The sequence below is a fragment of the Colobus angolensis genome, unplaced genomic scaffold, assembly GCF_000951035.1.
Source record: "Colobus angolensis palliatus isolate OR3802 unplaced genomic scaffold, Cang.pa_1.0 Scaffold198, whole genome shotgun sequence".
Taxonomy (NCBI): domain Eukaryota; kingdom Metazoa; phylum Chordata; class Mammalia; order Primates; family Cercopithecidae; genus Colobus; species Colobus angolensis.
In genome coordinates, this window is record NW_012115132.1 from 2,307,698 (window position 1) to 2,320,366 (window position 12,669).

The 12,669-nt window shown below is 36.9% G+C and overlaps 1 protein-coding gene across 4 annotated transcripts in view; it reads left to right on the plus strand.

Moving 5' to 3' along the window:
• The window catches only part of ENPP2 (ectonucleotide pyrophosphatase/phosphodiesterase 2), a 124,419-nt gene that overhangs the window by 36,670 nt on the left and 75,080 nt on the right, over nt 1–12,669 (plus strand). For 3 of the 4 annotated variants that reach the window (XM_011941068.1, XM_011941070.1, XM_011941071.1), the window contains exons 1-2: nt 5,838–5,956; nt 6,174–6,276. In XM_011941068.1, coding sequence (XP_011796458.1) covers nt 5,924–5,956; nt 6,174–6,276 — 136 coding nt within the window. In that variant the 5' untranslated portion in view covers nt 5,838–5,923. Of the gene's footprint in view, nt 1–5,837; nt 5,957–6,173; nt 6,277–12,669 lie in introns of those variants that run through there. The other variant, XM_011941069.1, reaches the window with a different exon arrangement.

Genomic DNA, 12,669 nt, shown 5'->3' on the forward strand with positions numbered 1-12,669 from the left:
TATGTGTGTGTGTGTGTACATATATATGTGTGTGTGTATATATATATACACACATATATATGTGTGTGTGTATATATATATACACACATATATATGTGTGTGTGTATATATATATACACACATATATGTATTTTAGTAATCTCCAGTCACAGCAGAAAGTGTTTTAAAGCTATTAGCTCTGTGCCTTATTTTAACTATTTAATTCTAGGATGTTAGCAAATCGATACCTAGCTCCATATCTTTCTTATGATCTAATTGAAAAGAAGTGACTTCACTGAGTATGTATATGGTTATCATAATCATTAAGTATCTATTAATTCAGGAGTCACACTTAATACCTTCCTGCCCCTTAATTCCCATATCCAGTTCATTAACAAGTCTTTTTTCCTAACTCCCCCACTTGTCTTCCTCTCCACGCCGCCACAGCCTCCTTGGTGCAAGCTGTCGTGATCTTTTGTCTGGCTTACTGCCAAAGTTTCCAAACTGATCTACTATATCCATTCTTGACTCCCTCTGATTCATATCTACACGGTACAGAGATTAATGCTTCAAAATCTGATTAAGCCTTCCCCTGCTTAAGCCTTTTAAGGGCTTTTTGTTGCCTTTAGGATAAACACAATATCACCTAACATGACCTCAGAGGCCCCACATGACTGGCCTCTGTTAACCTCTCCAGTCTCACTTCTCTCTATACTAACTTTTGCTCTGCCTGTGCTAGTCAGACTGGCTGCCTTTTTGTCTTGTGGATGTGCCATGCCTCCATCTTACACAGAATCTTTGTCTGTTCTCTCTCCTCTGTCTGGAATTCTTTGCTCCTCTCTTAATCTGGTTACTCACTCCCACACACCCTTCCAGTCACAGCTCAATGAACACTTACTCCACAAATTCTTCTCTGACTCCCTTGACTAGGTAATCTGATTGATATTTGCCCAAATAGTGATTTACCTCTATATTTCTTCATTTTCCAGAGTTGTAACTTTACATTTATTTCTGTGCCTACTTGATTCATGTGGAGAGTAGGAGCTATGTGTGGGCCAGCTCCCTACATAGTATGACTGGTTCCCAGAAGAGTGCTTGGTACATTGTAGAAGCTAATGAATATTTGTGCAATATTCATACAGGGCAGAGATTGTTCTGGTGTAGGGGCTCATACTTAGATTCCGTAGGGAGTAAATGTAATGCATAAAATTTATGCCATAAGTTAAAATCATTGAAAGATGCAACAGTGTTGATGTCAGCTTTCGATTGTGTAACAATAGCACAGGCTAGTTTGCATTTGGACAGGTATATGCTGTTCTTCTACTGGAGAATCCTGTGGGACCACAGACTACCCATAAAACTTTGCTTCTGTGGTTTAGAATTGTAATTGTAAGACTTAGACATATTTGTAGCCCTGGATTGTGGGAGCAATTGAGCCAGCTTGTCCCTCTATTAGCCATCAAAATTTTCTGCTCAGTTTAGACTAGTAAATTTTTTTGCAAAGATTGTTGTCCAGTTTTTATCTGAATTTTCTAATAGCTTTCAACCACAGCAAAACTTAAAAACAAGACAACAGACTTTTAAGATAGAAGAAGATTACATATGGTGTTTTCTTACTTTTGTAGTGTATGTGCTATAGTTACTGCTAAATGATACTACAGAAAATGACATGGTTAATAATTATCTAATATCATACATAATCTTAGGATTATTCTGGGAATGATGTTAAATTGAGTGATGCCAATTCTGCATAATGAGAAACTCTGGATATACATACAGTTTCAATCAGTTCATGATAATTAATTACTTCAGGAAGCAAGAATGATAACCCTCTATCACTTATCTTTCAAATCTCACTGTTAACCTCAAGCCCTCTTATCTTCATCAGGGCTAGGGAACAAGGACTTATAGAATAATTTCATGAAAAGATAGATTGTGCATTTATATAAATACACCTACTGTATTACAATTAAGCAATACATACACTGCTGCTTTGTGTCAACAGCAAAGTAAATAAAATACTACTCTGCTTCTTACAGTTTGGAGATGAGTCCCCTGGAGGAAAAGCCATAGTTTGTCTTTAAGAGATCTAAATTTTAATGTACAATTAATAGTGAATGCTATTAATAACATATTAAAATTCCACTATAAATTAGACCAAACAATTCAACATGCAAGGCGTAAATAAATTAATTCAGAGTAATTTATTATAATGTGCTACTTCTCTAAATGTGGTACTTATCTTTTTTTTTTGAGGAAACATGGATATTGTATTTATTAGACAAAGGCTTTATGTCAACCATCATTAGCATATTAAAAAAGCTAGAAATAAAAACATGAACAAAAAGTAAAGCAAATGAAGAGAAGAGTTTCTCTAAGCAAAGTATGTCAGCAAACAAATGATTCAAAAAATAAACAAATAGAAATTCTGGAGCAGAAAAGTACACTAACTTAAATAAAAAAATTTACTAGAGTGATTTAACAGTATATTTGAGCAGGCACAAGAAAGAAGTGGTGAGGTTGAAAATGGATATTCAAAAAAGTATTCCAAAAAGTCATCTAAACCCCAAAGAAGGAAGTAATGGAGAAATTGAGAAGCAAAACCTCTAGATTTCCTAGAAGTCTCAAGTCATCATGTGGTTATAAATAGTTCAAGGCATCAAGTGGAGCATGGCCTAAAATTGAAGCTCTATATTATGTGCTGCCTGGATGTCTGAAATCAGGAGGACCTCAGATGATCTAACTGCAAGTTCCTCCTCTCAGTGGATAAAATCCTCTAGCCGTCAGTTTTTCCTATCTGGGAAACATAGTTTTTGTTTATCCCTAGGTTGAATTTTCCTGCCAGACCACAATTGTTGAAGCCAGTCAATCATATCTGCTGCAGGAAAGGTCTTATCTCCATAAATGTGGTTCTTATCTGACTTCCATCAAAGTAACCTATTGTGCCAGTTCTTGTCTGACCTCTAAACTCCTCTTTCTTCTCTCCACCTGCCAGACCTAATGAATCAGGATCTTGATAAGCAGGGCATAAACCTCAGCATTTTAAACAAGCCTCCAGGGTGATTCTGATGCCCAATAAAGTTTGAAACCACAGAATGATTTGTAGGGACTGAGACTGTTGAAAGATTTGTTTCTAGTTCTAGGTTTTTTTCTGCCAGGGGGCAGTGTTCTCTGAAATATGGCTGGGTAAATAAACCATGTTGGAAGCGAATTTTTCAGTCTTTCTTATGCACTTCTTGTTTACTGAGCCAGCCACATATGTCCTTATTACAAAATCTTAAACATCATAGCAAGTGAACCTTTGGTAATTTAGTTTTCTTATAAAAGGTTTTGGACAAATTCCAGTCATTTTAATTGAATTTTTCAACCTACTTTATGCATTATCAGGCTTTTTTGTTTTTTTCAGCTTTAGGTAATGAGGGATAATTTTATTTTGTAGTTAATTTAATAGCCGAGGTAGGGACTTGGTCATCTTGGTCATTCTCCTGACAGTTAATTTATAACAATAATCTTGTAGTAAAAATCTGTTTAACTGTGGCAAAATGATGTGTGTATGCACATGTGTGCTTGTGTGTGCATGTATGTATGTTAACACATTCCTTATGCATGACAAGCTGGTAAAAGACAAAGTTCTTTGGCAGAATGGTTAACAGAAATAGTGGCTGAGGGCCAGGAGCGGTGGTTCATACCTGTAATCCCAGCACTTTAGGAGGCTGAGGTGGGCGGATCACCTGAGGTTAGGAGTTCGAGACCAGCCTGACCAACATGGTGAAACCCTGTCTCTACTAAAGATACAAAAATTAGCCGGGCGTGTTGTCATGCACCTGTAATCCCAGCTACTGGAGAGGCTGAGACAGGAATCACGTAAACTCAGGAGTGGAGGTTGCAGTGAGCCGAGATCGAGCCATTGCACTCCAGTCTGGGCAACAAGAGTGAAACTCCATCTCAAACAAACAAACAAACAAAAACAAAAAACAAATAATGGCTGAGGTCAACTCTTTTGGATAATGGGTAACAAGCAGATCAACTTGGCTAGTACAGCTTTTTCCCCTGCACAGCTAGTCTGCATATAAGAGAAAAATAAATGGGTGATATTCCGCTTCTGAACTCTAACTTTTTTCCCAAGGGAACCCTCATTGTCTTCTAGCTAGGTTTATACAATCAAATATCAGACAAAGTCAAAAATTGTTAGACTCTGGCGAGGCAAAAGAAGAGGCTGTTTTTGGTTTTGTTTTTAGAACATTTAGAGCACTGTGGCATATAATGAAATAACAGGATTGCCTTGATATTTTTCTTTGGGGTTTATTGTTTTCCTCTATCATGGCAGGCTTGTATCTTGAAATTTAACATAAATTATAGAAAAATCTTACATGGAGTTGACATCTTTTATAAGCCTTGCTAAATACCCTACTCCAGATTTGTTCAGTATGGCATACAGACAAAAGCAAGACACTTACATATAAAAATGTATAAGCCTGTCCTCTTTGCAAGAGTGCAAAACTAAAAGGATTTTAGAAAGGCAATTAACAGTTTGGCAGTATATATATTTTCTTCTTTTCAATTAGGTATTACTAGATTCTAAGAATCTATAATGAAACCCAGGCCTACTATATAACCCCCTATAAACAAGTTTTTGCTTTTGTGCTATCATGTTTTATTTGAGCAGAGCCACTACTCTGTTAGTAATTTGTTGCATGGTAAGTCTCGTATTTGTTTACACACGAACACATGCGCTGTGCAAGAAAGATGGTCTCTGGACCTGCTGAGGAAGAGGCCAAAAAGAAATCTTCCCTCATTTGAATCCTGAAGGCATGTAATATTTAAACAACTTTCCGATTTAGAGGCCTTGATTTTTTCTTTTAAAAGTGTGCTGGTTGCCAAATTGCTTAGTAAAGAAACTTTAGTACCCACAATAGCCTCAAAGGACACAGTATTTGGTGGCTACATTTAACCAAGAAATAACTAGGGAAACAATTCTTTGCATTTCAATTATTGCTGCCATTGAGCTTTCCTTCCTAAATTCAATTGCTAATAAAGCTTCCCAGGCCATCCCCTTCCCCCCCACACATCCGCCTCTCAAAAACCGCCCCCCTCTCCACCGTGCCCCGCCGCCCCCCCCACCTCAAACAAGCTGACAGTCTTTTCGGGAAGGAGAGACAGAGACTGAAGTTATTTTGTCCGTCCTCCCAGGGCAGAAGGACTTTATGCTGCGTGGCTGGCATTTCCAGTATTTTGATAAAAGTTACTTCTCTAAACTTGAACGACAGCATGGGGAAAATAATGTTATCTTTTATGCTAGTTACAATTTTGCGAAATTTCATCATGAGAAACTTTCAAGGAGGCAGAAGTAGCTGAGAATATGATACTAGGGACAGGGTCGCTCAAACTGCCAGCAAAATAAATAGATAGGAAAGACAGGAAGGTTATTAGGTTTATAAATGATAAAACTTTCCTTGCTTAAAAAAATAAAGCGGTGAGGTTGACACCATTGAATGACTGCATTGTAAACCTTAAAAGCTTAAAGCTGGTTTGGAAAGCCCATGCACTGCCCTGTTTCTTTTTTATCGGATGAAATGCGTTTGGTTTCTTTTTGACAAATCATGTTTTTGTGAGGAAAGGAAAATGAACATGCACTGTTATGGGCCACGGCAATGTAAGAAACCCTCCTGTTGCCAGAGGATACCACATGAAAGTGTCTGTGGGTTAGGGGAGGGACCTGTAAGGGGGCGGGGATAGGGGGGATGAGAGCTTAAGCCTCTTATGCTCAGAGCTGCGATTTGTGAACACCCTGTGATGTAATCAAGCTCTGGACAAATCAGAGGAGTCTGTCAACCTCCCAGGTGGGATTGCTTACAGTTAATAGACTAAACCCGGAGCCCCAAACCAGTGCACTCCGTGAAGGCAAAGAGAACACGCTGCAAAGGGCTTTCCAAGAATCCTCGACATGGCAAGGAGGAGCTCGTTCCAGTCGTGTCAGGTGGGAGAACGGAGGAATGACAGGGGACATGCTTGATCTTCAGAATCAGCGACTGATTGGCATTTTCCTTTTTGTTGTGCAAATTAAGATAGCACCTTATGCAATTTGGAAGTGGTAGGATGGGGTGGTGATATTGAAGCCATTTGAATCGCCTTCGTGTAATTTGATTTAGTCTTGTCCAGCTGTATTTGACAACTTGTTCTCTTTATTCTCTTAGATAATATCCGTGTTCACTGTTGCCATTGGAGTCAATATCTGCTTAGGATTCACTGCACATAGAATTAAGAGAGCAGAAGGATGGGAGGAAGGTCCTCCTACAGGTAAATGTCGAAACGATTTGCATTTTCAATTCTTTAAAAATATTACATACCGTGTAATCAATGTAAGCTTATTAAAATATTTATCTTTAATACAGTCTTGCAGTATAACTAAGTTAGTCCTAAATTTCTCTGAGTAAAACCACTTATATGTATAATTCAGGTGAAAGAGTGTGATTTTCATTAGAGAACATTTACCATTGTTTCATAACTGGCTATTTCCTTTTTTGTACCCAAATTTGTAAATGTTAGGATACAATTAAAACTCTTGTTCACAGACGAGGCTAAAGTAGAAGTGGTGAGAACAGGTGTTGGTTTAATATTGGAGCTACCCAAGTCTGATTTGCTGTCACATAATATAGGATGCAGTATTTGCCACCAGAAAGTTCTGACATAGGAAAAAGGAATGGAAGTAAAAAAGGCAGTGAGCTATCTTTATGAAACTTCAGAAATTGAGGACTTTAAGATTTACTTAAAATTGAAAAAACGTAAAAGACAGGAGGTGCTTAAAGAGTTTTCAAGATTGATTTGTCCTCATTGCGTTTTCTTTTGGCAAAGGAAAGATAAGTTTTAATAGTGTACCTTGACTTAATAGAACCAAAGTGAAAGAGTTTCTTTTTACAATACACTACACCATAAGTAGTGTTCCCATACAGTGTTCTCATAAAGGAGCTCCTTGTGCAGACAGAGGGGGCTTAACTGACCAGGTCTTAAGTAATGAGTTGGTTAATTTCCTGGAAATTGGAGCTCCTGATGGTTTTAGAAATAAAAAATTACATTTTAAGTAGTGGGCACTTTAGGGCGCAATATTTTCTGGACTTTTCCTGACATCCCAGCATGTTTGTCTGTCTTCCTGTGAATTTTGTGTTTCTCTTTATTTCTTGATCTGACTGTTAACCATCACGTGCTTCTGTTTAGCCAGCTTGAAATTTTATTATTAACCAAGTTAGGACACATACATTGATGGAATACTAAATCTTCCTTACATCAATTAAGTTAGTTTGAATCATGCCAGTAGGTTGAAAGAATAATATTAGAAGTGAGTTAGTGAATTGAAGTGGGGTGTGGCTGGGGTGAAGAGTGAGAAAATAGATCATAAAACTTGCAGCCCCAGGGAGCCAAATGGACAAAATGAGTCGTCTTCTGTTGGGGAGGCAGAGGACAGTGGATCACTGAGCTAGAGAATGCTGTTTTTATTAGTAGCAAATGCTCTCTTCAAAGGCCTCTTTTTCACTCCCATTAACACTGACTGTGACTGAACAGACAGGGGAATCAGATCCTTAGCATCATCATGTGGGAAAGCTAACAACTTGAGAGCCAACTTCTGGTTCTTTTCAATGAACACTAAAGGGATTTTTTTTTTTTTTTTTTTTTGTCTGTTTCCTCTTAATATATTACTCTGGCTAAAACTGAGATTGAAAGAATTAAATGCTGTTTCCTTAATGAATGTAAAATTGAGTCACTCATTATTTTTAAAGTTGACTTCTTTTGGAAAACTGTCATTAAAATCCTAGACTGGTCCCCTGGAGTACTGTAACTTGCTGTGTGGTGTTGGGCAAGTCACTTGTGAGGTCTGTTCCCTTAGCGGTACAATGAGGAGCAGACTTAGATGATTTCTACTTTTCTTTCTGGATTAAAAAAAAAAAAATCCAGGAATTATTCTGTTTCATTGCCTCTTGAATGTGTGTGCTCACTGCTGGAAAACTTGAAAAGTATAGATTGGATTTATTAGTCTTTGAAAATATTTTCTGTATAGTAAATTATTTCCACACATCTTAAGAATAGCTATACGAACTAATGAATAGATGCCACTTCTAGAAAAATAATGTAGTTTATATTATAATTTGTAAACCTAAAGGGTCTTAAGTATGCACACAAATTTGCTCCTTGAATTATTTAATTAAGTCATTGGTTATTTTAGTCCTTTATGATATCATCTAAAATAATTTATTAAACTTTTAACTGTGTGAAGCTTAGTCTTAGAATACAGTACAACTTAACTCTGAATTGTATGGTTTGGGTATGCCTGAACACTTTTTAATTTTTCTTTTGATGTAGCTTATCTGCTTTTTAGGAACTGTGGTTGATTTCTCCTGAATAAAAATCAAAGATGTACTTAGTAAACTATGTAAAAGCATACTGTAGACAGTGGAAATATCTTTATCTTTTTAAATGCTGCATATGCTTAGAAAGGATCTCTCTCAATTGATACATGTGACTGGTTATTCTGACAATTAGAAAAGCCTTCCTATCAGAAAATACTGGGTGAATTTTATAAGCCTGTAAGAATAAGACACTAGGAGGGGAGGCAGCCATGCCTATTTCCAACAACACTTTTAGGCGCCAAAGAAATCCTGGGAAGCTCAGTGCTCCAAGGGTGCAACAAATAGAAGGAACACAAAGAGTATTGATATATAGCTAGCTTCGGATTGATCAGAGTGAGATTCACCAGTCAAAAGCATGCAGTTGTTTAGTAACCATAGCTTCTCAGAGTCCTCAACAATAGCTGAGAATGTTCTGCACACATGGATACCCTCGCTGCTGTACTATGGACTGGGGTGTTAGTTTCAAGGTTGTGGCAGTGCAAACAGACTGTTATAATTAACTAACACACTTGTTATCTGGATTTATTGTTAGGATAGGAAATAATGGCTGAACAGGATTTTTTATACCAGGTCGTAAAAGATTTATAGATTTATTAGGAGACATGAAATGAGAAAAGCTACTTATAATTCTGTTGGGTAAATACAATGGGCATTCAGGTGAATGAGATAGGGAGATGGCTAGAATAAATATTCAAAGAAAATATAAACCTGCGATTTAGTTTGACATCTTTGTCTCGTATGTCTGATGTGGCCCACTTGATTTGCCTTTAAGACTGCAAGAGAATTTGTTTGTCTACAGGTGTCTGTGTACTCATGTGTGCTTGCAGTGTGTATGTTTGTGGTGTTATGCAAGAGTCTATTTCATTGAAACTTGTGATTTAGAAACTGTCTCCAGGTGGAGATAGAATATCCTCTTTGATATGTAAGTAATTTAATTATTAAAAGACAAAAGAAAATTTGTGAGCTTGTGAATAGCTGGCTAACAGAGACTTAAAAGCTCAGTTTAATTCATCATTGTTTTTAGTGGCTTGAAAGGAAAGTTGAAAAGTATGTGAATGCAATGCATAGGTTCATATGAAATGTAGACTGTCTCTAACAACTTTAAGGGTAAACCTTTTCTTTGAGAATCATAGGGAAATCAGAAAATGGTACTAGAAGTGAGAAGGTTTATATTCATTTGATAATTCTAGAAATTTTGTTCTACAGTGAAAAGCTGTTTAAATGTTGTCACAGGAGAATGTAGGAAACTGTAAAGGGGGACATAGATCCGCCATTTGCTTGGTGAGCAAAACTCTGTCATGAGGAATATCCTCTCATGGGGCTTTACGTGAAATTTCAGGTAGAAATTGGGGAGTTTAAGTCAATGGAATGAAATTATCTGAACTGAAAGCTAAGGAGGGTACAGATTTTTCAGTTCTTTGTTAAATGGAGCTGTAGTGTAGTGATTTTTCATTTATCTGAAAACTGTAGAGACTCCTCTATCTAGTTTACATACTCAGAAACCCCAGTCTTCCATGAAGTTCAGCCTAGATTTTTGAATCAATAAAATCAGCAAGTATTCCCCAAAATTATATTTTGAAAAGAACTTCTAAAATTTGAAACCTATGTACAAAAATTTGTAAAAACCATTTGTTAATGAAAAAAATACTGTAGTTACAGTGAGATGATCTAAAATTTTATCCAGGCCTTTGCTAACTCATACAAGGCCTAGAGATCTAATTTTCCAACCAGGAAAACGGGGATAAAGTTGCTTTTATTTATCTGAAAAAGTTTTTGAAAATGCCTTTAAGGCTGATGAGAACTATAAGGTGTTAAGTATATGATAATGCATTTAATTAATCTTCAGTTAGGTTTGAAGGCCAGTGTTTAAACTTATACCTTACTGAGATAATAATACCTTTAATTTTAAATGACAACATTTCATTGTGTGGTAGCAGATGTGCAGATCATTCAGATTTATGCTACTGATGACCATTCAATTCTGTTTAAGTGGTTTAGATGTTGAATTAAAGTTTTTAACTTTTAACTTCAATTACATAGAAATCTTTTTTTTTTCCTTCTAGTTTGTGAGCTCTATATGAGGACATTGTATGTATGCATTTATTTTTTGAGAGCGACAGTCTCACTCTGTCACCCAGATTGGAGTGCAGTGGCGTGATCTCAGCTCACTGCAGCCTCCACCTCTGAGGTTCAAGCGGTTCTTCTGCCTCAGCCTCCCGAGTAGCTGAGATTACAGGCGCCCGTCACCACACCTGGCTAATTTTTGTATATTTAGTAGAGATGAGGTTTCACCATGTTAGCCAGGCTAGTCTCGAGCTCCTGATCTCAAGTGATCCACTCGCCTCGGCCTCCCAGACTGCTAGGATTATAGGCATGAACCACTGAGCCTGGTCAGGACATTGTATTTATAAATGTTTTGAAAGCACAGGTGTTTAAAAACTTCCCAGGTGGACCTATTTATTAAAAAAAAAAAAATTTATGAAATCTGGCCTATCAGCTGTGAAGAGAAGAGAACAGTGATGTTGCAGTAATAGATATTTATAAAAAGTGATGTATTTAAGAAGCAAAGATACTGCCATGTAGGCCTGTGTGTAAGCTTTATTTACTAAAAGTGAGGTCAGAAGCATCAAGAAAAAATGGCAAATTCAATACAAAAAGAGTATGACCAGAAAGAATGAACCATATACTCCAGAAGAGACATAATACAGTATTAATTCTAGAGCTGGGCAGCATTTTGAATGCCATGCACACTGTCCTCTGCCTTGCCCTGTGGGTTATGCTTCAAACAGGGCAGCAGACACAGGGGAACTTGTCCTGTTTTAACGCTCTTGAGAAAAGGAGGTGGTATAACCACAGCTGGTAACACATTTTAAGGTTTTACTCTTACTTTCAGGAAACACCTGGGCTAAGAACCAAGGAGAATGGGAGGAACAGATAGAGACAGCAGTATCATAAACAGCAGCAGACAAAGCTTAGAAGAACCTTTCAGCTTTAGGCTAAGCTAAATGTTTCCAAACTTCAATACTGCCTCTTCTATTGGCCAGCATCCAGATTTGAGTATTTGCATCTTGTGGCGGGGGTGGGGGGGGGATTTAGAGGGAAATATGATTGGGAGCCTAAGATGAAGTAATGTTTTGGCTATAACTTTTGTCATCAGTTAGGCTCCTTCCAATAATTTAAATCATCATTATTATTATTATTATTTGTATATTATGGAACAAATGGCACTAGAATTCTTTTGTCGTTGTTTTTTGAGATGGAGTTTCACTCTTGTTGCCCAGGCTGGAGTGCAATGGCATGATCTCGTCTCACTGCAACCTCCGCCTCAAGCGATTCTCCTGCTTCAGCCCTAGCTGGGATTACAGGCATGCATCCCCATGCCTGGCTAATTTTGTATTTTTAGTAGAGACAGGTTTTCTCCATGTTTGTCAGGCTGGTCTCGAACTCTTGACCGCAGGTGATCGGCCTGCCTTGGCCTCCCCAAGTGCTGGGATTATAGACGTGAGCCACCGTGCCCGGCTAGCACAAGAATTCTACAACCCTACCTTTTTATACATATTGTAAGATGGAATATTTTAGACATTAAGTTGACTTAAGTAAAAGTAATTGTACCTGTTTCTGTCAGAATTATGAATTTGAATGAAATAAAGTACGTTTTACCTTGGTGTTTCTTTAAACATGAAATTATGCTTTTGTGAAAAATAAGAAGTACATTGCATTGTTGTTATATATGTCATATATGTACATATGTGTATTTTAAAATTTGAGGTCTCTATTTTTAAAAAGAACACTATATAAAACTATGAACATTTGTTTTTCAAGATTCTGGAATTGACTTGCATCTTTGAAGTAAAATAACATCGTTTTTAATGGTGTTAATTAATTAAACATGTAATTTATAAGACAGCAATATAATTTGAATCTCATAAAGGTATTAGCAAATACCTCATAAGAAATTCCAAGTTTCATACTTATCATATATTTCTGCCTTGATACATTTGAGAGTACTTTGTTTGTTTGTTTTAGTTGTTTTCTGAGTTTTTATGGTGATCTCAGTAATGATGAAAAATTTGGGATACCACAGGTTCATTGATGTTTCAGTTTTCATCCCACCTCTCAATAAGTTACGCATCTGAAGTGCTTATATCAATGTTCTCTTGATTTAGGTCAAGTAAAGGAAGACAACAGATTTTAAAACTCAGACTTCTAATAAATCAGATAATCTTTCTCTATTTGACATTACATCAGGTACAATAAAGAGAGAAGTCCTAAAAACTTCAAATGCATGCAG